The sequence below is a fragment of the Panthera onca genome, chromosome F2 (assembly GCF_046562875.1).
Source record: "Panthera onca isolate mPanOnc1 chromosome F2, mPanOnc1 haplotype 2, whole genome shotgun sequence".
Taxonomy (NCBI): Eukaryota; Metazoa; Chordata; class Mammalia; order Carnivora; family Felidae; genus Panthera; species Panthera onca.
The window spans coordinates 11,958,440-11,980,154 of NC_138356.1; the positions used below are offsets into that span (position 1 = coordinate 11,958,440).

The 21,715-nt window shown below is 43.7% G+C and overlaps 1 protein-coding gene across 1 annotated transcript in view; it reads right to left on the reverse strand.

Annotated features, from left to right (window-relative positions):
• Nucleotides 1-21,715, reverse strand: part of CA8 (carbonic anhydrase 8 (inactive)) — an 89,275-nt gene that overhangs the window by 36,940 nt on the left and 30,620 nt on the right. Inside the window, exons 4-5 of the mRNA XM_060610592.3 lie at nt 7,505-7,600; nt 1,830-1,892 (exon numbers count right to left, since the gene is read on the reverse strand). Of these exons, the coding sequence (XP_060466575.1) occupies nt 1,830-1,892; nt 7,505-7,600 (159 nt within the window). The remainder of the gene's footprint in view (nt 1-1,829; nt 1,893-7,504; nt 7,601-21,715) is intronic.

The following is a 21,715-nucleotide window of genomic DNA, read 5'->3' on the forward strand; positions in this document are numbered from 1 at the left end:
GCACTTTCAACAATAGCCAAATCATGGAAAGAGCCTAAATGCCCATCAACTGACGAACGGATAAAGAAATTGTGGTTTACATACACAATGGAATACTACGTGGCCACAAGGAAGAATGAAATCCTGCCATTTGCAGCAACATGGATGGAACTGGAGGGTATTATGCTAACTGAAATAAGTCAGGCAGAGAAAGACAGATATCATATGTTTTCACTCTTATGTGGATCCTGAGAAACTTAACAGAAGACCAGGAGGGAGGGGAAAGGGGGGAAAAAAAGGAGAGAGGGAAGGAGGCAAACCACGAGAGACTCTTAAATACTGAGAACAAACTGAGGGTTGATGGGGGGTGGGGGAGAGGGGAAAGTGGGTGATGGGCAATGAGGAGGGTACTTGTTGGGATGACCACTGGGTGTTGTATGGAAGCCAATTTGACAGTAAATTATATTTAAAAAAAAAAAATTAAGCATCCAAGTGTTCATTTCAGATCAGGCCATGATCTCACAGTTTGTGAGTTCAAGCCCCACATGGGTTCTGTGCTGACAGCGTGCGGGGCTGCTTGGGATTCTCTCTCTGCCCCTCCCCTGCTTGTGCCAGCGTGTGTTCTCTCACTCTCAAAAATAAACATGAAAAAAGAGAGAGAATCCCGCGTACTTACTCTCCCCCACCCCCCCGTATTCCAGAAAGATTGATGCCATCTGAGCAGAAACAATGAAAGAAAATTTCTCAATCCATTTCTAGTAGACACGTGTCAGTCAAAATGTGTCCTTCCTCCTTTTTACCAGCTTTCTGACTACTCTGCGCTTTCCCTCGGGTAGCTGGATTCACTCTGAGCCTGCTCAGGAAATCTTCAGTAGAGGCTGCTGCCTCATTCGAGAGGTCCTGGGCTTGTGCCGGCCTAGAGCTAATCAGACTTCACTCCCAGATTGATTTTTGGTTTGGCCTTGGATCGCTGAATCCTGTGCCGTATCTCCAGAAGCCACCCAGGATTACGCTGTTGCCCTCCAAGGCCACTCAGATTCAATCAATCCAATGTGAGTGCTAAAAAGTACAGTTTAAAACAGAACTTGTGTTTCCAGCAAAGCTGGGCTGAATCACCACAGAATCATATCCAACTCAATCACCTTCTCTGAGATAAAGGATCCTATAGCCTCTGCGTGCTGGTCTTTCTGAAGTGTTAAGTGCCGTAATTTTTGTTTCATTTACACAACTTTCCTGCAACCAGTAAGTGGAAAAGGTGAGCTCAGCAGGCCTGGGTTGCTCAAAAGGAGGTCTGTCTTCAGGACTGGCCTTGATTGGCTCGAAGGCTGTGGAACATTCTGGCCGATAAGAATGTTTCTGTATGCCTGAGACCTTGGGCCACGCTCTACCAGCCGGACCAGATAAGTTTACCCTGACAACGTGATTTTTGAAAACGCGTGGTTTTGCTCGGGCTGGGGTGGGAGTGATGGAGTCAGTGACACAGACACCGTGTGCTCATATAACCGACCCCCAATAAAATCCCTGTGTACAAAGGCTCAGCTAGTCTTCTCTGTGATGGGTGACACTTCACGCGTGCCGTGACGCATCACTGCTGAAAGAACCAGGCTCATCCCAAGGCGATTCCACTGGGGTAGGACAGCAGGAAGCTTGTGTTTGGTTTCTCCCGGACTCTGCCCCATGCACCTTTGCACTGCCCTCATTTTTCACCTGTGTCCTCCGTCTGTAATCAACCACAACCATGAGCGTAACAGCTATTCCATGAGTCCTTTTAGCGAATCATCAATCTGAGAATGGTCTTGGGGACCTCTGCCATAACCAGTACTTTCATTTTCTTTGAAATAATAACTTACCTTATATTGAATATCCTGGAGGATTTCAGTCACAGCCTTCAGACCTACATGTTCTTTTCCTATCTGAAATACATAAAGCATAAACCACACCACAAAATTTTTTAAACACTCAGCTTTTACTCAAAATAACTAACAGAAAGTAAAGTTCAAGTCCACCTGAATTTCCTTCTCAGGGAGTAAGTAAATGACCTTTTTATTAATAACCAGGTCAACTTCTACTAAGGGCAATTAAAGTTGTAAGAGAAGCTACTATAAGAAAGTATTAGCTATGTTCTTGGACATTTCCAACAATTCATTCTAAATTCATCTTGCTCTGTATGGATTATCACCCACTCTGCTCTATGTAATTGACCCTTGAACAATGAGGGGGTTAAGGGGCACTGACTCCTGTGCCCTTGAAAATGACGTATAATGTCTAACTCCCCAAAAACTTACCTACTAATAGCCTACTGTTGACCTGAAGCCTTACTGAAAGCAACAGTCAATTAACACGGATTCTGAATGTTATACGTGTTATATACTGTATTCTCACAATAAAGTAAGCTGGAGAAAATAAAATATTATTAAGAAAATCATAAGAAGGAGAAAACATTTACAGTACTATACCATAAAAAATCCATGTATAATGGACCCATGCAGTTAAAGTCATGTTTGTTCAAGGGCCAACTGTTTATCAAATGATTACAATTTCAAGGGTATTTCAAGGATATTTCTTATTAAAATTGCTCATCACATTCCAAACACTTTCATTTTTACCTTTGGCATTTTTAGACCATTGTCATAAAGACTTTACCAACGTTGAAAAATTGTATTAACTCAGAAAAGTAAGTATGTGATTTCATATTTAAAGTCACCAAAATCAGGACATCTCTTGATTACCACTGGACATAACTGTAAAATCACCTTTTTATTCCTAAATACATCAAAATATGCTGTTCATTGATTTTTATTTTAAAACATTACGTATCATTACATATTTTTAGGGTATGATATGCTTCAAAGAACGTGAGCCTTCAAAGAAATCTGACATTAAGTATTCTTGACTTTAACATTAGAAATTGTAAGTGCCATCTGATTTCCACTTTTCGACCAGGTTTCAATGGTCTGTGATAACGGAAGACAGCAACAGCAAGAGATAACTTAAAATCTTAGATAAACACTGTTATCATTCGCTTTTTCTCTTCCACAGAAAGGTGTGGAGAATGACCTACAGGAGCTAGAAAAGCTGTCAACGTGTCGCCATTTTCCAGGTCTCTCCACGAGCAGCAACTGCGAAGCATGCCGGGTGAAGGGGCGAGAGAGAGAAAAGAGACAAGAAACTCACATAACCCAAGACAGCCCAATCAGTTCCAAACAGCCAAGACTTCCACTATTTTCCAAGTGTTTGCAGTTCCTCAGACAGGCTTTAAAGACAGAAAATGAACCCTCTAAAGCTAAAGAATAATACCGAAGGCAAATGCAGTCGTGAGTGCAGAAGCCTGGATCTGTTAGCAGAAGGCTTTGCCCAGTCTTCTGGGGAAACGGACCTCTCTCTTTGTTGTACTTGGTTAACCGTGACGTAGCATCTGGAGGATTCCCGATGGGGTCCGTTTTCCTTTAACGCATCTGCTGTCAGACTGTAACTTGTTGAAAGAGTCCTCAGTGTCGTGGTTCAGGAGCAAGGTCACCTATGCTGGGTGTCCGGGTTCTGAGCGGGACTCACTTTTCAGCCTTAAGCAAGTTTACTTAACCTCTATGTCCTTCAGATTCCTCATCTGGGGGGGGGGGGGGGGGGGCGGGGGTGGCGCTGATAGGGTGGAAGATAAGACTACAAAAGGACATGGAACATGGCAATTCAATTAATACCACCCATTATCATCCTCGCTCAGAATGTCACACAGCATCAAACAGTTGTGACATCTGGTAGCACTCAACTATCATTGGCTCCTTCGATCTACAAAGATTCTTTACTTTCTGCGAGAGTTTTATATCTGCAACAAACCCCGGCGAATGCTCCCTCTCTTCCTTTCCTCCTTTGCCAAATTTCTGTACGAAGAGGTTATCACCACCACAAGCAAGCCCAGACGATACTGTGTACGCCCCGGCCCCCAAGATCCCACGGCAATGCAGGTGACAGCACGGCCTGGTGCCAAGGACCGGGAGGGAGGCCAGGTCACTTCTTACCTCTCACCTTCGCCATCTTTCGCTGTCATCCAAAAGGCAAACCGTGGGCCCTGCACGGCCCTGTGCTCTTCTACCTTCTCACTCCGCCTCATCTCCACCGAGCCCTCTGCGACAGGGCGCCGGCGCATCTCCGACAAGCTCGGCCACCACCCCCCGGTCTACCGATCCCCCTCAGGTCTGCTCGAGGCGCAGCTCTCCCGGACCTGTCCAGCGGGCGCTGCGCGGTCTCCCTCAATGACAGTCAGAGACAGGGCTGAAAGCTGTGGTCAGAGCCCTGCTGTTCCCCGCCCCGATGGATACTCTGACCCACGTGCACGGGGCCGTCGTCCTCTGAGTGCACCACCCACTGTCAAGATCCACTTGGGGCAACGTTTTTACAAAATGACTCACTGGTCACTCCCTCGTACGCATCACCTCCTGCTGTCACTACGGGGGGCTTCACCGCCGGTCTGTGTCTTTACCCCCCCCCCCCCCCGCCGTCCGTGGTTTCTAGCACCATTCCGCCTCGGCACCCATCCCGAGAACACTCCCTGAATTTGTTTTCACTCTGAACACGTCAGCTCCGAAGACCATTCCCTCTCACCACAGTTTCCCAGCCATCTAGCTCTCTCGCTCTTTTTTCTCTCTCCACATTCACTCCTCTAAGGAGCCAAGACTCTCAGGGGCCTCTTGGCTTTGTCTCTTTCCCTTCCTGCCTACCCTGAAGGAGACCACTCTTCAACCGCCCCCAATTCTCTAATTTTCTGTGTCCTCCTAAATCATCTGCACTGCAACAGATCAATGAAACAATTTGCTAGAATGTTCTACCCTTCTACCTGGATAGAGAACCATCCACGATATGTCGTGCTGTACAATCTAGGATGTCCGCTCCCCAGTGGGTCTCCCAGACCGACGGTCAAGGCTATTATCATCTCCTCCTGGGCTATTTCTAAACCCAACCCCACACCAATGCTTCCCTTGCTTTATAAATAATGTTGCTTTGTATGTCTCAGAGATTATGACCATCAGGCATGAGTTCCTCTAATTTCCAGCCATCCTCCACCTTCAAATTCGTGCCATTTCTACCCAGTCTTTCTTCTGACCCCCTGTCGTGAAGAAAGGGTGGCCCCTCCTTCTTTCCAAGGTTAGTCTCCCACAAAAGTTCGTCATCCTACAGCCTCCTGTCTCCCCCAGAACTTGTCTGTATCAAGTATCCCTTTTCTTTCCAGTATTTTTAAATTCTGCATCTGCACCAGTGCTTTTTGCACAAAATTAAAATGCAGGCAGACCGCAGATCTCAAAATGAAACAAAGGGAACATCCCTGTGCAGCAGCACGAGTTATTACCCCATCTGCCTTTCTCTTCCTGAGCCAAGCCTCCTGAACGGGAAGCCCATGCTCACGGTCTCTGGCGGCCTCCTCGCTCATTTTCCACTCCTCTCGCCTAAGTGTGAGACCCCCAGATGGACTTCAGTCCTTCTCCTTTCTGCTTCAGTGGGCACTCCTGCTCAGTGCTTCTTTCCTTCATGAAATCTGGCTCTCAAAGTGTCTGTACCTTTACTGTCTCCTAGATAATCTGATTTTTTCCTCACAGCAAACTTTGGAAAGTTAGAACAAGGGTGCGTTCTCTTAGGCTTCCCCTTGCTTACAACAAGGAGCTTCTTCCTAGAATATCGAAGCTCGGTCCCCAGAGTCCTGGCTTTCCGCCTAGTGTTCTCTTACTGCGTGTCACATGTAATATGCTGAGAATCAGTAAGTGAAAATACTATCACGTCTAATTCCACTCACAAATATTTATTGGGTACCAACTGCAGAGATGAATCTAATGCGGTCACTTCCCTTCTCTGTGAGTGCTCAGTTATCTGTATTATTTTATTTTATTATTTTATTCTTAGTTTTTACTAATAAGATATTGCCTTCTACTTCTCTTGCCTCAACATCTCAAATTTGGATGCTTAATAACTTTTTCAGGTTTCAAAAAATAGACTTCAATAGCTAGCACACTTAGGAACACTAAAGATTATCAAAATGTGTATTTATAATTAAAAACATTTTTACTGATATCCTGATGCCCTGATTTCCTTCCATTTACAAAATGCAGTCATAAAACAGAAGTAATATAGGGCCCTGCCTGTAAAAGACCCATGAAGTAAACAGTAAGAAGGTTCATTTAAAACTGTAAGAATTTGTTTTTCAATTCTAGGACACGTGTCATACTTTCAAGATATTGATTTTAAAATATTAACAGGCTAAAACCAGATGGCTGCTTTCAAACATCAATAGGAAAATATGTGAGAAAGAAATTTATAATGGAAAATTATTGTACATAATAATACTATTGAAATATATACCACCCAGGGGCAGCTGGGTGGCTCGGCTGGTTAAAACATCCACCTCTGGATTTCGGCTTGGGTCATGATCTCATGGTTTGTGGACTAAACCCCACGTGGGGCTCTGTGCTGACAGTGTGGAGCATGCTTGGGTTTCTCTCTCTCTTTCTCCCTCTCTCTCGCTCTCTGCCCCTCCTCCATTTTCTCTCTCAAAATAAATAAACTTAAAAAAAAATGAAGAAGAGAAGAAAAGAGATCTATACCACACACAAGAAAAGCAGGTTTGCAAAGGCCCAACTCTCTTTCGAAGATTAAGTTACTAAAGATCACTATGCTAATATTACTGCTCTGGTCCCACATTCTCCAAGAGGCAGCTCGGAACCACGTATATTTGAAATAATGGTTCCTGGTCTTGTCAGTGACACTAAGTCTCTGTGACTATAAACAATGCCTAACCTCTCTGGCCCTTGGTCTCTCTTCTGTAGGATGGGGAAGGGGAAAGTCGGATCTCTTTCACCTCTTAACCTTTTAGGACATCCAACGGGTGATAAGACAAAGTTAAAAAGATTCGCGGGAGGAACTAGATTAAAATTTTTACCTTTGAAAGTATGTGGTCTGTTTTTTTGTAGGTTTCACAAAATTTATGTAATAAATTGTGTTCATTTATTATTTTGCCCACCACAGAGCTCAAATCTAAACTTACTTATTTATTGACTATATCCACCAAGATCTCTGCTACCAACATCTTACTTTATCACTGTTTTCTATCACACACTTCAAATCTGCTTGGAGTGAAAATTATTCACAATAAAGTGCTAAAACAATCTACTATGTGATTATGTTATTGACTTTTCTTCAATTTCACAGAAAGCCAGGGTCCAAAAACATTTTCTAAAAACATTTTTTTTTTCATTAATAAAGTGAACTCTGCCTTCGGGAGACACTTTCTCCATCGTTTCGCCCAAGACGCTGAAGGCCAGTTTGAAGAACAGTTCTACTAACTAAATGAACCACGTTCTACCAGTGAATATGGTTGCTCTCCCATGAGCCAGAAAAATCAAGTTTTCCAACTTTAAATTATCTGTGTTTTCTGTACAGGAGTTTAATAAGTAACGAAATTGAGGAAGAACAAAAAACATTCTGCAAATGAATTAGAAATAAGCATCTCTGAACAATCCAACAGTCACAGCAAAAGACCATTTACCTGAACGAACAAAGCAATGATGGCAATTCCATGTGGCTTTCCCACGGCCTCATCAATACTGCCAAACAGGGTGGCATTCCAGTGGATCAGATGAAGCTGGGTAAACAACAGACAGGTCACCTCATCATTAACGTATTTCCAGTGAGAACAAAGAGACATCCATTTCTCCTAAATTATATCTATTACATCTCTATGGTATCATATGAAACAAAAGTATACCCAACAGACCCAAACAGACCACTGCTTTAATTCAGGCGCTCTGTAGGAATTCTTTCCTTCTTACCTCTTTTTTTCTTTTAATGTTTATTTTCGAGAGACAGAGAGAGAGGAGCAGCAGAGAGAGAGGGAGACACAGAATCCAAAGCAGGCTCCAGGCTCTGAGCTGTCAGCACAGAGCCCGACGGGGGGCTCGAACTCACGAACCGCGAGATCATGACCTGAGTCGAAGTCGGATGCTTAACTGACTGAGCCACTCAGGCGCCCCCCCTTCTTATTTCTGAACAGAAGCAAGGCTCAGTGGATCATTGCCTCTTGAGTTATGTTTTGATCATAATCAGGACTGCATCTAAGGGGAGTGGCCGATTTCACACTGAGTTAGTTGCCTTTCCTTAAATGGCATCCCCCTCTAGTTCTCAACAGAACAAAACTTCGGGTTTGGGCACAAACACCAGAACTCATTCCAAGGATTAGTACCTGCAAAATCAAATACTGTGTCACCCACGATTTCCATCAAGAATAAGACAAAGCCAGCCTCAAGTTCTGGTAAATTATTTCAACTCTCTTAAGGATAAACAGAGATAGCACCCTATAATGCTGCGTCTTCTTAAAAGTCACGGTAACATAATGAATGTTGATGTAGAGCTCTAAAAGAAGGCCATTTCCTGCAGCAGAGATAAAATGTTATCTGTGAAGGAATGACAAACAGTGCTCTAGAGGACTCCCTCACTCCTAGCTTCATGAAGCTTTGTAGCTTTCAAGTTTATCTAGAATATGCACTTGCTCCTACAGCAGTGATAAAACACTTGCAAGAAGCCAGATTCCATTCCCTGGTTAAATTCAAATGCCCACTGAGGTTCTTAGTAAAGCAGCAGCTAGGTAAATCGTCCACCTGGAATGCTATCTTTCATCACTATAGCTTTTAATCAAGTTAGAATTCCTTACCACTTTAAAACACTGTCCCATTTAAATATTAGTTCTAATCCAAAAATACGTAGCTAAAATTCATCACCATGTCATTTTAGCATCCGTATTAAAACGTGAGGGGAAAATTACCATGAGAATAGTCAGTAATTTGATTTTTCTACCTCTGAATTTGTCCAGCTAGAATTCGAGATGATAAAGCTGACCACTAGAGGGCGAAAATGAAATCCTCTGCCTACAATAGAAACAGTAACCTAGAAAAAGACCACATTCAAGGCCAAGCTAGGACAGGCTCTGAAAAACCAACATGGACTGTGACCGCCCAATAAATGTAACTATCAAGGCACTGCCTCTGAGAAAACAATGTTCTATAACATTTCAATTAATAATGAAAGACAGACCAATTTTAATCTTTCCTTTTCTGGCTGTAACAATAGCCTGGGAGTCCCCGTGGTACAGATAAGTATACAGCATACAGATAAGAACTGACCGCCTTAATTAGATAAACAAAGAAGGCCCAAGGTTGAAATCTATTTTTATTCAACAAATTGCAAAGTTCCAATCAACATTTTTCTTACTTCACATAGCAACATTACAAAGTATTTTTTTTTTTCTGAAACAAAAGGAGCAAAAAAGAAAAAAAAAAAAAAAAAAAAAAAGCATGGTTTTGTTTTGCTTTGCCACTCCTTGTAATTCAGCAACATCGTTACTCACACCCTGCGTTCAAAAACTGCTCCAGGGTATTTTGTGTTTAAGAAATCGAGGGTCCCCAGTCCTTAGGCATATGCTTCACACGGTGACTTGGTTTCCGAGAGGAACTTTACTGTGAAGACACGGGACAGACACTACCTGGGCCAGGTGAGCAAGGTCAGAATCGACAGTCATCAGTCATGTTGACAGCGTGCACCCTCGACAGGATGCGGTGAAAACAACATTTTACCCCTATGGTCTTCCTCCCAACAACCTGAAACCCCAGTCTAATCGTGAAGAAAACATCAGACGAATCCCAGTAGAGGGACATTCTATAAAACGCCTGACCAGTATTCCTCAAGACCGTCAAGGTCAACAAAAGCCAAGGAAGCTTGAGAAAAGGTCGCAGACAAAAGGAGCCCAAGACGACACAATTATATGTAACACAGTATCACTGGTGAGCTCCTGAGACACAGAAAAGAAATAGCTTAAAACTAAGGAAACTGAATAAAATTAAAACTTAATGTATAGGGGTGTCTGGGTGGCTCAGTCAGTTGAGCATCTGACTCTTGATTACGGCTCAGGTCATGATCCCAGGGTCGTGGGTTCGAGCCCCGCGTCAGGCTCCGCACTCAGTGTGGATAATGGAAAATTGCCAGGACTCTTGTGTGACTAGCACAGAAGGTTCTCTCTCCCTCTCTCCCACTCGCTCACTCTCTCTATCTCTAAAATAAAATTAAAAAATAAAAATAAAAATAAAAAAATCTTACGTGTGTATACATTTTGCTCCACTAATTATAAGAAATGTAAAATGCTAAGGTAATATGTTAATAACAGGGGACTGGGTATGGGTTATATGGGAACTTTCTGTATGTCTCCACAGTCTCCCTATAAATCTAAAAGTGCTCTAAAAAGACGAAGTCTTTTTTTTTTTTAAGGGAAATGCTGTCACCTCAGCCGACCCAAGCTAAAAAAGGATAATAACGAAAGCTCACTATGACTCTTGTGTGACTAGCACGTAACACAAAATGAAACAGCCAGAGAATCTCTACCACCTGTTGCTCATTCTACCATCTGGGTCTTAAATAATCACCTGCGACTTGGCAGTTGAGAGGCAGAAGAGATTCATCCCTCACAATCAACAAGGGACCCAAGATTCGGAAAACAAAGCTCTGTTCTGGTACTAACTGGGCACCCTCTTCTCCTGGAGGCTCTTGCTCTCGCTGTAAGACACCATTAAAGAAAGACCCCTGTTCCCCACCATTTGAACACGGTTAATTCAAGGACCAGGCTGAGGTCCAACACGTTGTGGAAATCGGCTGTAACCTAGTAGTAGTAACTCAGATGCATGATCCACTAAGGTAACACTCCACGTTTCTGCCGCCTCTCCGCTTCAGCCCTCTCCGCGCTCCCTGAGCCCCTCCTCACTCCACCTGAAGGAGTTTGCTCGGGCCCCGTAACAAAGCACCAGAGACTGGGCGATGGGAACGACAGAAATTTGTCTTCTCACAGTTCTGGAGGCTGACAGTCCAAGACCACTGTCAGCAGGTTCGGTTTCTTCTGAGGCCTCTTTCTTCGGCTTGTAGATGGCCACCTTCTCCCTGCGTCCTCACATCATCTTTCCCCTGTGTGTGTCTGTATCCAAATTCCCTCTTCTTATATAAGGACACCAGTCATACTGGGTTAAGGGCCCACTCCAACAACCTCATCTTAGCCTAATTACTTCTATAAAGATTGTGTCTCCAAATATGGTCACATCCTGAAGACCTCAACATATGAATGGAGGAGGGGGGAACAATTCGGCCCATAACACCATCTATCTCACCGTTTCCTCTCTCCCCACCTTAATGAAGTGTTTTCAGAGCTCAAAAGCTTGAATTATTCACATTGACTTCTGTTCTCTCTCAGCCCCCTCCTGATTCCTACCATCTTATATTTTGCTTTATACTAGTCTTGCTTCTGTATCATAAAGCAAAGCCATAGAGACAGGAAATTATCAGTGCACAGGAAGAAGTAAAAGTACCTCTGAGAGTAGCTAGAGCATACGTAAGTCTGTCCAAGACAGGAAAGACAAGGCTGGAAGGTATAGGGGTTCCGGTGGCACAGAACTTTCGAATTTATCCTAACTGTATCTTGGGGAACACTAAGAAGGTATTAGCACAGTGAGGATTATTATTACTTACGCTGCTTAGAACGAAATGTTCCCATGCCGATGTCTGTCCTTCTCAGGTCTCCTGACAGAAGGAGGGTGGAAAAGAAGTGGAAGATGGCCATAGGAGACTGGAAGATAAGCTAGGAGGGTACCACAAAAGCTCCTTAATTTCATGTGTCAATATGGCGTGGCTATGGTGCTCGGTTTTTTGGACAAATGCCAGTCTAGCCGTTTTGCTGTGAAGGTCCTTTTTCTTTAATACCTATGTATTTATTTTGAGAGAGAGAGAGAATATGTGGGGTAGAGGCAGAGAGAAAAGAGAATGAGAGCGAGAGCGAGAGAGAATTCCAAGCGGGCTCCACGCTGTCAGCACAGAGCCCTACGCGTAGCTCCATCTCACGAACCATGAGATCATGACCTGAAATCAAGAGTCAGACGCTTAACTGACGGAGCCACCCAGGCGCCCCTGTGAAAGTACTTTCTACAGATGATGTGGTGGGCCTCACCCTATTAGTTGAAAGCCTGTCAAGCAAAGACTGAGGTCCCCTGAAGAAGAAGCAACAGTACTTCCAGATTATAACATAACAATTCTACCTGAGTTTCCAATCTTCGGTCTGCCTGCAGATTCCAGACCGGCCATGTGATTATAATCAAATAAGCCAGTTACTTAAAACAAATCTCAGTGTCTCTTTCTGTGTCAGGTACATATGCTCAGTATATATTTTGTTTCTCTCGAGAACCCTAACCAATACGGGCTGCACAAACGACCAAACAAAAAGTGTGGAAACAACTGGACGTTTAGATGTGGACAATTCTAGCAGCAATATGAATAAAGACAAAGGACTCTAACAATTAAAGTGAGAGCATTTGCAATTTACTCTCCTAAGCCTAAGTGTAGTTCCTGTAGGGAAGAGGAGTGGAGGGACAAAACAACCCACATACGAACAGAAAATACAGACTAGAACTTCTACCCATTTATTTTCATCCTTTTTAAAATTTCATTTCCCTGTGCTTCCCAACATAATTGTACGAACAGAAGAAGACAGATCCAGGCAAAACCCATATTGGTGCCCGTGTATAACTTACTACTAGACATGCACGATGTTAAGGATATGTGCTCCAAAATTTGCGTAGGGACAAATGAGTCTGAATGGAGAGGCAGATGATATTAAGAACATGGCTCAGAAAACGATGAAGCGGCCAATCGAGCCCAAGGGGGGCTTAGCAGAGGTCCATGCAGACAGCCCTTAGCAGTCAAGGGAACTTGGAAGCTAACTTCAAAGCCTGACGGTACAGCCGTGCTCTGGGGTGTGAATGGTGTGCAGGGCAGTGCAGACTGCAGAGGCGGGAACAATGGGCACTGCCTCTGCAACTCCACTCCTGAATTCTTAGAGGCAACAGGCTCTCCTGAAAGATCTCTGAGCTAGCAATCCAGAATCTTAGACTCTTAGACTCAGAATCACAGCTCTTCAGCTCTGTGAACTTCACAAGTCACTGACTTGTCCGAGTCTCAGGATCTGCAACACAAGGAGAGCTGTGTCTTCCCAGCTCGGCTTCTTCACACCTCTCTCTGCCCGCTCACCATACTCTCTTGATTCTGAGATTTCTAGCACGTTTTGCACTCATCAGCATCAATTTTCTGCAGGCAGCAAAGGCAAAGAGGCAGGATGAAGCATCTTGGGAATGGAGAGCGGCCGACCAAGTGATGGTGACACCCAAGTATTTACATGCCCCTGACCGTCTCTACGGAGTCTAAGGGTTAGGAGTGTTATCACTACATCTGCTGCCTACACTCTCACTCCGTCAGGGTCTCCGGGGCTCAAGGTGACAGCAAGCAGGACTCTGCCTTAGCAGCTGAAAAAGGGAGAAGTCTTCAATCAAAACAATGGGCAGTTCTCCACTCTCCCTTCACTCTCCCTCCAAGGACAAAAGGTGTTGGTCTCCTCCCACCTTGGCTGTGTCTGAGTAGAAGAAAGTGGTTTTCTCTAGCAAAGCCAACTCTTTCCTCACTTCTACTGCTCTCCCCCAACCCCTACTACCGCCAACCCCGAGGCCTCAATGCATGTGGCCTCATATGAATTACAAGGTAGGTATCACAGAGAACTGGAAAAGCAAAGATCCATAATTTCTCTATCGGCATCGTGACCATCATCCCTGCCTATTAAAAAAAAAAAGAAAAAAGCTGACCATCCGATAACAATTGTAAAGCATCCTTTCACAGTTTAAGAGAAAATCTTTGAGCTTCTGCTACATGGCTCACAAATTCAAATTTCCTGCAATTGATTGTGCTGCTGAGCCATTAGTACCCGTGAAACGTTAATCTTAATGTACTTAACTCACAGCAATAGATAAATTTGTCCAAAGTTATGAAACTGTGACAAGCCGCAGCCTTATAATCACTTATTTGTCACCGAGAAAAAGAAGTTTGAAGATTTCATGGCGGCCTAACAGAAAGCTATCTTCAAGATAAATGATGTTTATTATTAACATAAATAACACGACAGCACTAAAGTACAAAAGAATGAATCATGAGGAATGGAAAAAGCAGTAAATTACGGCTGAAGAGGCAATGATAACTCACAAACTTCTCTCCCCAGCCCTGTGCACTCGCTCATACACGTTCTGTGAAAACTCTCCTCCGGTGTTTCGTGGACAATTCCTTCCGAATGGCTTCACGTCAGCTCAAGCTGAGTATCTCTAGAACGGACATCAACTCCCTTACTCTTACTCTCCCACCATGGAGCCCCAACCTCCAGGACCTGGGACCTTGGACCCTGCCCCCCCATCTCCAACTCTGCCTTTCCCCAGCTCCTAATCATTTCCATTATAAAACCCAACCGATTTCTCTTTAATGCAGCTTTCACCACATTCCCTCTGTTCAAAAATGTCTAATTTGCTTTATTTCCTGCCCACATGGGATCAAATTTCTTTAACCCTATCCCTCCCCATCCTAACTATCTCCAGAACACTCAAATCATGTGTGACTCCTGACCGTTCACAACAGCCTTCCTGTTCTGTTTAATGTTCCACTCGCTTGGAACGGAGACTGTCAGGAGACTCATCCAAACTCTCCCTATCTTCCTGGACCTTGACAGGCATTTAATAGACAGATACACTGATGATGCAGATAACAGAGATGAAAAGAGATACAACCTGACCCAACAGACACGAAGGAGAAGGGATCACTGAGGTTTCTAACCTGTATCGCTGACCAAAAATAAGAGTTCGACTGTAGAGAAGAGTTGAAAGCTACGTCTCAACAGTCCAGCTGGTCTCCCAGGGGTAAGACGTGCAGAACGAAGAACTAACTGCCTTAAGAAGAAGGGCTGACAGTGTAGACTGCAGACATCCTCAGATATCTAGACAGACAGCCTTACGGAGTCAGGTCACCCATGGGTCCAGTCATAAAAGAGACTGACAGAAGGGCAAAGACTGAGATTTTGGAAATGGTGAGATGAGGAAAAGGGGAATTTCAGACCCCAAATCTGGAGGAGGAAACCAAGAAAATTCCAAAGACCTATTAGGACAAATGAATCATTTTAGGAGAAGCGTTAAGGCTGTGCTACCAACAAAGCTACAAAGAAACAGAAGAAAATAAGGAAAGGAAAAGATGTGGGACCCATCTCCTTTTAGAGGTTATTGAGAGGGCAGTGGCAATACAATGAAAGCAGCAGAGTATAAAGGCTTAGTAAGCGTCGGGGCGCCTGGCTGGCTCAGTTGGAGGAGCATGTGACTCTTGATCTTGGGGTCATGAGTTCAAGCCTCATGAAGGGTGTAGAGATTACTTAAATAAATAAAACTTTAAGGAAATAAAATAAAGGCCTTAGGAAAAAACCAGCAGGGCAAGGCCACTCACCCAAGAAGGTGAGCAGCGAGTATCAGAAAACAAATCAAAAGGTGGCTGAAGTGACTGCTAAGTGCTCTTTCTTCAAGTAAGGAGAAACAGTATGCTTGAGTTCAAGGAGAAGTCCTCTTTCACTTTCAGTGTCCTTTTTATCTATTCTTTCAACGGGTACAAGTAAAACTGGGGAGAATCACAAGCTGCTATACATTTTGATAAATCAGAAGTATTCAGGGGCGCCTGGGTGGCTCAGTCGGTTAGGCGTCCGACTCCGGCTCAGGTCATGATCTCACGGTTCGTGGATTCGAGCCCCATGTCGCGCTCTGTGCTGAATGCTTGCTGGGAGCCTGGGGCCTGTTTCGGATTCTGTATCTCCTTCTCTCTCTGCCCTCCTCCACTCACCCTCTGTCTCACCCTGTCTCTCAAAGATAAATAAATGTAAGAAAAAAGAAAAAAAGGGAAGCGTTCAATGCACCTAAGAACTCAGATGCAACTGTGCCCGAAAAGCATTCTTCTGCCAAACTATAGTCATTGAGAACTTTCCTGTGAGCTGGGCCACTACCTATTACAGATTCGTCAAGAAGAGACCCTGGTTTCTGGGTCCTGATTTGGGCGAACTGCTTTCCTTAGTCCCAAAGAAATGCAACGTGGGGAGAGGTACAGCCGGTCTCCCACCAGATTCTGAGTGTCAGAAGCCAAGAGTGCCACCGCACCTGTGCTCTGGCCCACTCCAAACACCCACTCTCAGAGTACTCCGGAAGAGCTATGGAATTAGAAAAAGGGAAAGAAAAGATAAGGTCTCAGCTACACCTCTGATAAGGAGAGGGCTGAAACAGAGAAGACATTAAGCATTCCAACTTAAAAAAGAACAGGAAACTGGAAATGTTTTGAGTAACAAGATGAGAGCAATAATTAACTGAAAAAGAGCAGAGAAAGCACCCTCTCTCTCCAGATCCACTCCTAATTACCTCTGCAGATAAACGGAGATTTAGTGTGTATTATTTCCAGGTGCTGCTGCACTTTAAGATGTCATTGTCAATCTATCATACAGCCATTATTCAGAGAAGGACATCCAAGGTGTAGACAAATAGTGACAAAGGGATGTAAAGCATGAAATGGAAAATAAATTATTTGAAATTCTATCTGTCACTTACTTGTTATGTTTGCCTAAAAATTACGTAGCCTCTCACATGAGGTAGAAGAAAAATAGAGGAGGATGTGTTAAAACATTTCAGAGCAACTTCATCTACTGATTTATTAGTATCAAAAGCTATTTACAGTGCTCTTGGGGCTTAGAATTCTCAGTCCAAAAGGCACTAGAGTTCTATGTAATCTACAAAAGATTTTTCTCAAAGTAGAATGACCTCCTCTTGGAATGCTAATTTCTTTTGTTTACCTTGACATCGCTGCCCTCTTAGGAAGAGGGCATCTGAGTACTGTTAGGACTCTTCTCTCGAAAACTGGAGATTCCTTCAGGAAGTTCATTAACAAGCATTGGAAAAAAGGCTTGTTGGAGCAGTCTTCAGAATCAAAACAAACATCATTTCGACCTAATTCATATTTAATGTAAGATCAGAAGCAATTAAAACTGATTCTTTTGACACTGGTTTCCTTGTTTTCCGAGAAATATCCAATCTTGTTTTTTTTTTTTTTTTTTAATCACCCATCTTATTTTCTAAAGAAAAGAAAATCTGAATTGCGGGCTGTGGCTGCAGTTAAATCGCTCTAACTAAACGTCTCCCTATTTCATTTGTTATTCTATGAAATAAAGAAAGCAAAGAGATGTCAAAGGGTCTTGGGGTTATAGAGTGGAAGTCATTTACAGACTGCATCTGTCTGCTCCGTCTGGTCCGTCAGCAAATAACGTCCGTATTCTTTCCCCACTGCTCCCAAATAAAACCACATTTGACAAAACAGTTCTGAAATTTACTAAGCACCAATGATACCTGGGTTTTAGCGCTCACTGCCTTCAACACTGGAAATACAAAGACCTCAAATCTTTTTATTGGGGAGTACAGGGTGTGAATAAATACAAACGCAAAACTTCTACTTCAACAGAAGGAAAAGATAAGTGAAAAGCATCAGGGTGCAGCATACATTCTAGAGGATGCTCTGGGTATTTGTATTTACTTAATGTGTACTGACGTCACGTTCTCCACCAGGCGCGGTCCGTCACGAACATTCGCAAACATCTCCCTCGGTCCTCGCGATCACCTTTCTAACGACAGATGCTATTGGACTGTCACCAACACCCATCTTAACAAGAAGGGAATGGAGGCAGAGAAGACAAAGTAGACAGCTCACAAGTGGCAGAGCGAGGACGTGGCTACGGCACCTGGACGGCAGCTCTGTGCTCCAAAGAGGCAAGGTGGAAGACGATGAGCGTAGCTTTCACAGCGTGAACGGTCACACGGTGCCTAGAGGAACGACACACAGCGCTCTCTCTAGAGACCAGAAAAACCAGGGACAAGAGAATGAATAAAGAGCGTGCAAACCAGGAAACGGCTAGTAATCCAGGCAGGCTGTGTGATACTAACAAGCACACAGGGCCGAGGTGTGAGTGCACAGCTCCGGGAGAAATTACCTGAGCTCTAAGACTCTCCACTGTCAAAGAGAGCTGATACTATCTAACGTTTCAGGCCGTTACAAGGGCAAGAGATACTATCTGGAAAGCTCCTGGAAAATATCACCTAAGTGCCGGGGAGGGTGAGGAGAAGCAGAAGTGCCAGCAGAACAGTATCGTATCAAAACTGTACTAAAAGTCTCTGAAAACAAACGTATGCTCCTCTCCCTTCAGTCTGGTTCTTTGCTCATTATGCTGCCCGACCTCACCTATTTTATTTTGCTAAAGGTCCAAGATCACTAATAAGGCTTTTCATTACAGAAAGCTGGATCCCTTCCATCAGAGTCACAAATTCAAGTGCCTCTAAGAACCAGGCTAACCAATAAGGGAAAATATGGGGTGAACAGGGACGGGAGAACTGAGGAACATACCCTCTTGCCTCTTCTCTTCCCACCGAGCAAATTCTCATTGGGTCATCTTAAATCCTCCCAGGTCTTCCCTTGCCATCTAGATGCCCATGATTCCAAAACCACCATCTTTCACCGAAATCTGTCTTGAGTCTAGATCCCTTTACTAAACTGCCCACTGAAATATTTTAAAATCGGCATTTCACAATTGAAGCCCGTCCACCAACTCCTCAGAGCTGTGTCCCCCACTCTGTGCACCTTGTTCTGTCAATGGCCCCAAGCCAGAAACCTCTTTCATCCTCTTCTTCCTTTACAAAACAACCAAGAGCTATGTTCTGCCATCTTCTACCTCCTTAAAATCTCCCAGATCCGTCCACTTGACTTATTCCCACGAGCAATTCCTGAGTTTAGATCTGCATCAGCTATTGCCAGAATTACTGCCCAGGTCTCTCAACTTATCTCCATGTCTCCAAAGCAGGCATTTCAAATGCAACTCCCACCGTGCAGTCACCCGGTGCAAATCTGATCACGTCACTCTCCTCAGGAAGGCCCAACTAAGTCTTCTTACTGTCCCCGGGATACAATCCAAATTCCTCAATACGCAGCACAGCACAGCACAAGAATATGTCCTTGTATCAAAACACCTCTGTCAGTTTTCATCCTCCAACTTTATACACCTAATACATTGCCTATTAACCTAGTTTTCAGGAAATATATTTTAAAGCCAATTACGATATTCAAAATATTACAATTGCACGATAAAATGCATTTATCTGAAAATGTTAAAGTCCATTTTACTCCTCACTGTACCTGAAAAGCTACTTGTCTGTTAACACAGCATGCATACTCAGAGGCTTTTACTTTCTGAACTGCAATTATCTACAGCAGAAATCAGAACCATTTTATTAGAAATATGAGAAGGCATATATCGTAGAGGGAAAAGAATGGTACTTGGTCTGAGTCTCAGCCATTACTGATGTACCTGGGGCAACTTATTTAACGCCCCAGGACTTGATTATTCGACTGAAAAATACACATGACATCTAGCTCTAAGGGACATTTTAACGATTAAATAAGATATGGCATGTGTCTGGCACATGGATGGTCTTCATGAGCGTGAACACTGTCTCCACAATTCCCTGAGGATTGCAGTAAAAGGAGTCTTTGCATTAACTCCATGGATATGAGATCATGCGAGGACATGAGAACAACGCAAAACTTTCCAACAATAAAAACATCCAGCATCTCTGAAATACTGAGAGAAGAGTGAACTCTGACAGGCTCAAGAAATAAGCGTACACTCAGAAATTCATGTAACAGATTTTCGCCCAAACATTCCCGCACAAGTACAAGGACATCCCCGCCTCTACAACTAGACGAACACTCAAGACTGCCCTCATCCTCAAGACAAAAAGCTCCGCAAAGATCCACACCTATGCTCCTCCCGCAAATTATTTCCTTATTGATAGAAGTTTTGTAATTTACTGGAAACCCATAACAAACTAATCCAGCTCACTTGTTGCTCAAGAGAGTTGCACAAAGAACCTTTCTTCAGCAAACTCACAGTAAACTACATACATCACTTCTAGTGCTAATTAAAGGGGACCACGTTTCCCTGAAGTCTGTCTCAGACTCTCAGGCTAACACGGGAGCAATGCTACTGGGAACCAAATGCAAATCAAATTATTTTAAAAGGCATTCTAGAAAACTGGGTTTTAACCTACCCCTGACCTAGAACATGGAGTCCAGGTTTGCTTTCAATGCTATGACAAGGTGAAGTATCACTCTGCTTGACTGAGATGGAACTTGTACCAAAACAACTCGGGTAAAAAAAAGGTCAACCAGGAACAGGAAAGGCATGAATGGGTGTGAACGAGAAAAAGCACAACAATTCTGATAGGAAATTTAACCTACGTTTACATGGCAGTGCGCTTGGATTTTGCACAGCTCCTATGACTTAGGGGGAAAACATTTCTAAAACAAGAGGATTACATTTTACACATAATCCAAAATGAATAATCACCAGTGACCACCGTGCTTTCCGCAAATGTTCAGAGGGCAGATATGGAAACACCAATTAGGAAATGAGAACGTCACCTATGCCTGAATCTGCCTACCAACGGGACCGATCTCTCCAGAACTGACTAGGCTCTCTGCTTGACTAGACTCTGCTTTACAACACTTATTCCCCTGGTCTGCACAGCCATGGCTGTGGAAACAGTGCTTTCACTGTGCTACTCGATGCTTTATCATCTTGGCCATCCACAACCATTCTCAAAAAAGAACCTATGTAAATTCAGATAGAAACACAATTATTGTTTTCCAAAAGTCTTTATTACAGGTAGCACATTTGTTTTAGACAAATGAAATGTATCAGTGAGTGAAACTATATTTCTGAGTGTATGTGAAGTCATAGAGACATGCCCCTCCGAGAAGCAAGGACCTTCCTTGCTCGACAGTAATGTAACTCAGAAGATAATTCTGCTAAAATCACTGTGGACGTGTACAGTTATTGTATTACCTTTGCTTTTACATAACACGGTGTTTGATATTTTTAATTAATGTGCTGTTAAGGCTTAAGCCGGAACCAAAGCTTAAGGAAACACTGTTTCCGTGGGAAAATGGTAACCACTTTCTGGAGAGCGCTCCCCGCCGCACATTTTCAATGAGGCACCACGATGAAGACAAAAGCAACGACGGGCGACACTGTCCAAAGGTCGATTTATTACAGCAGGCTTAGTGAAAATGTAATCTTGTAAAAATACAAATTAAAATGCAAAAAAGCACAATCACTATTAAAAATACTTACGGAGGACTCCCGCTAAATTTTGAAAATAAGTCCAGAAGAGAGATCTTGGGGAGCAAAAAGCCACTCCTCTGGTAGTGTCTAATTGGTGGGACTGGATGTTCCCACTTTCTGCAGACACAGCTGTCTCCCCTCCCCCTTCCTCCAGGCAGACAGAACCTCAGCTGCAGTTCTTTTTTTTAATTTATTTTTTTTTTAACGTTTGTTTATTTTTGAGACAGAGAGAGACACAGCATGAACAGGGGAGGGGCAGAGAGAGAGGGAGACACAGAATCTGAAATAGGCTCCAGGCTCTGAGCTGTCAGCACAGAGCCTGACACGGGGCTCGAACTCACGGATCGTGAGATCATGACCTGAGCTGAAGTCGGACGCTTAACAGACCAAGCCACCCAGGCGCCCCCGGCTGCATTTCTATATATCAGACCAAGTGTTTATGACAAGCCTAGAGCCCTCCTCAGCCCTACAGAGTGAGCCTGACTAAGCCAAGAGTGACAGCTTTGTCTTCTCCCTTGAAATGACCATCCCAGGAACCCGCGTGTACAGAAATTCTGGCGAATGACACCTGAGGGGAGCTCTGCTGGATGGCAGGGGCGAGGAAGACCTCTGGGAAAA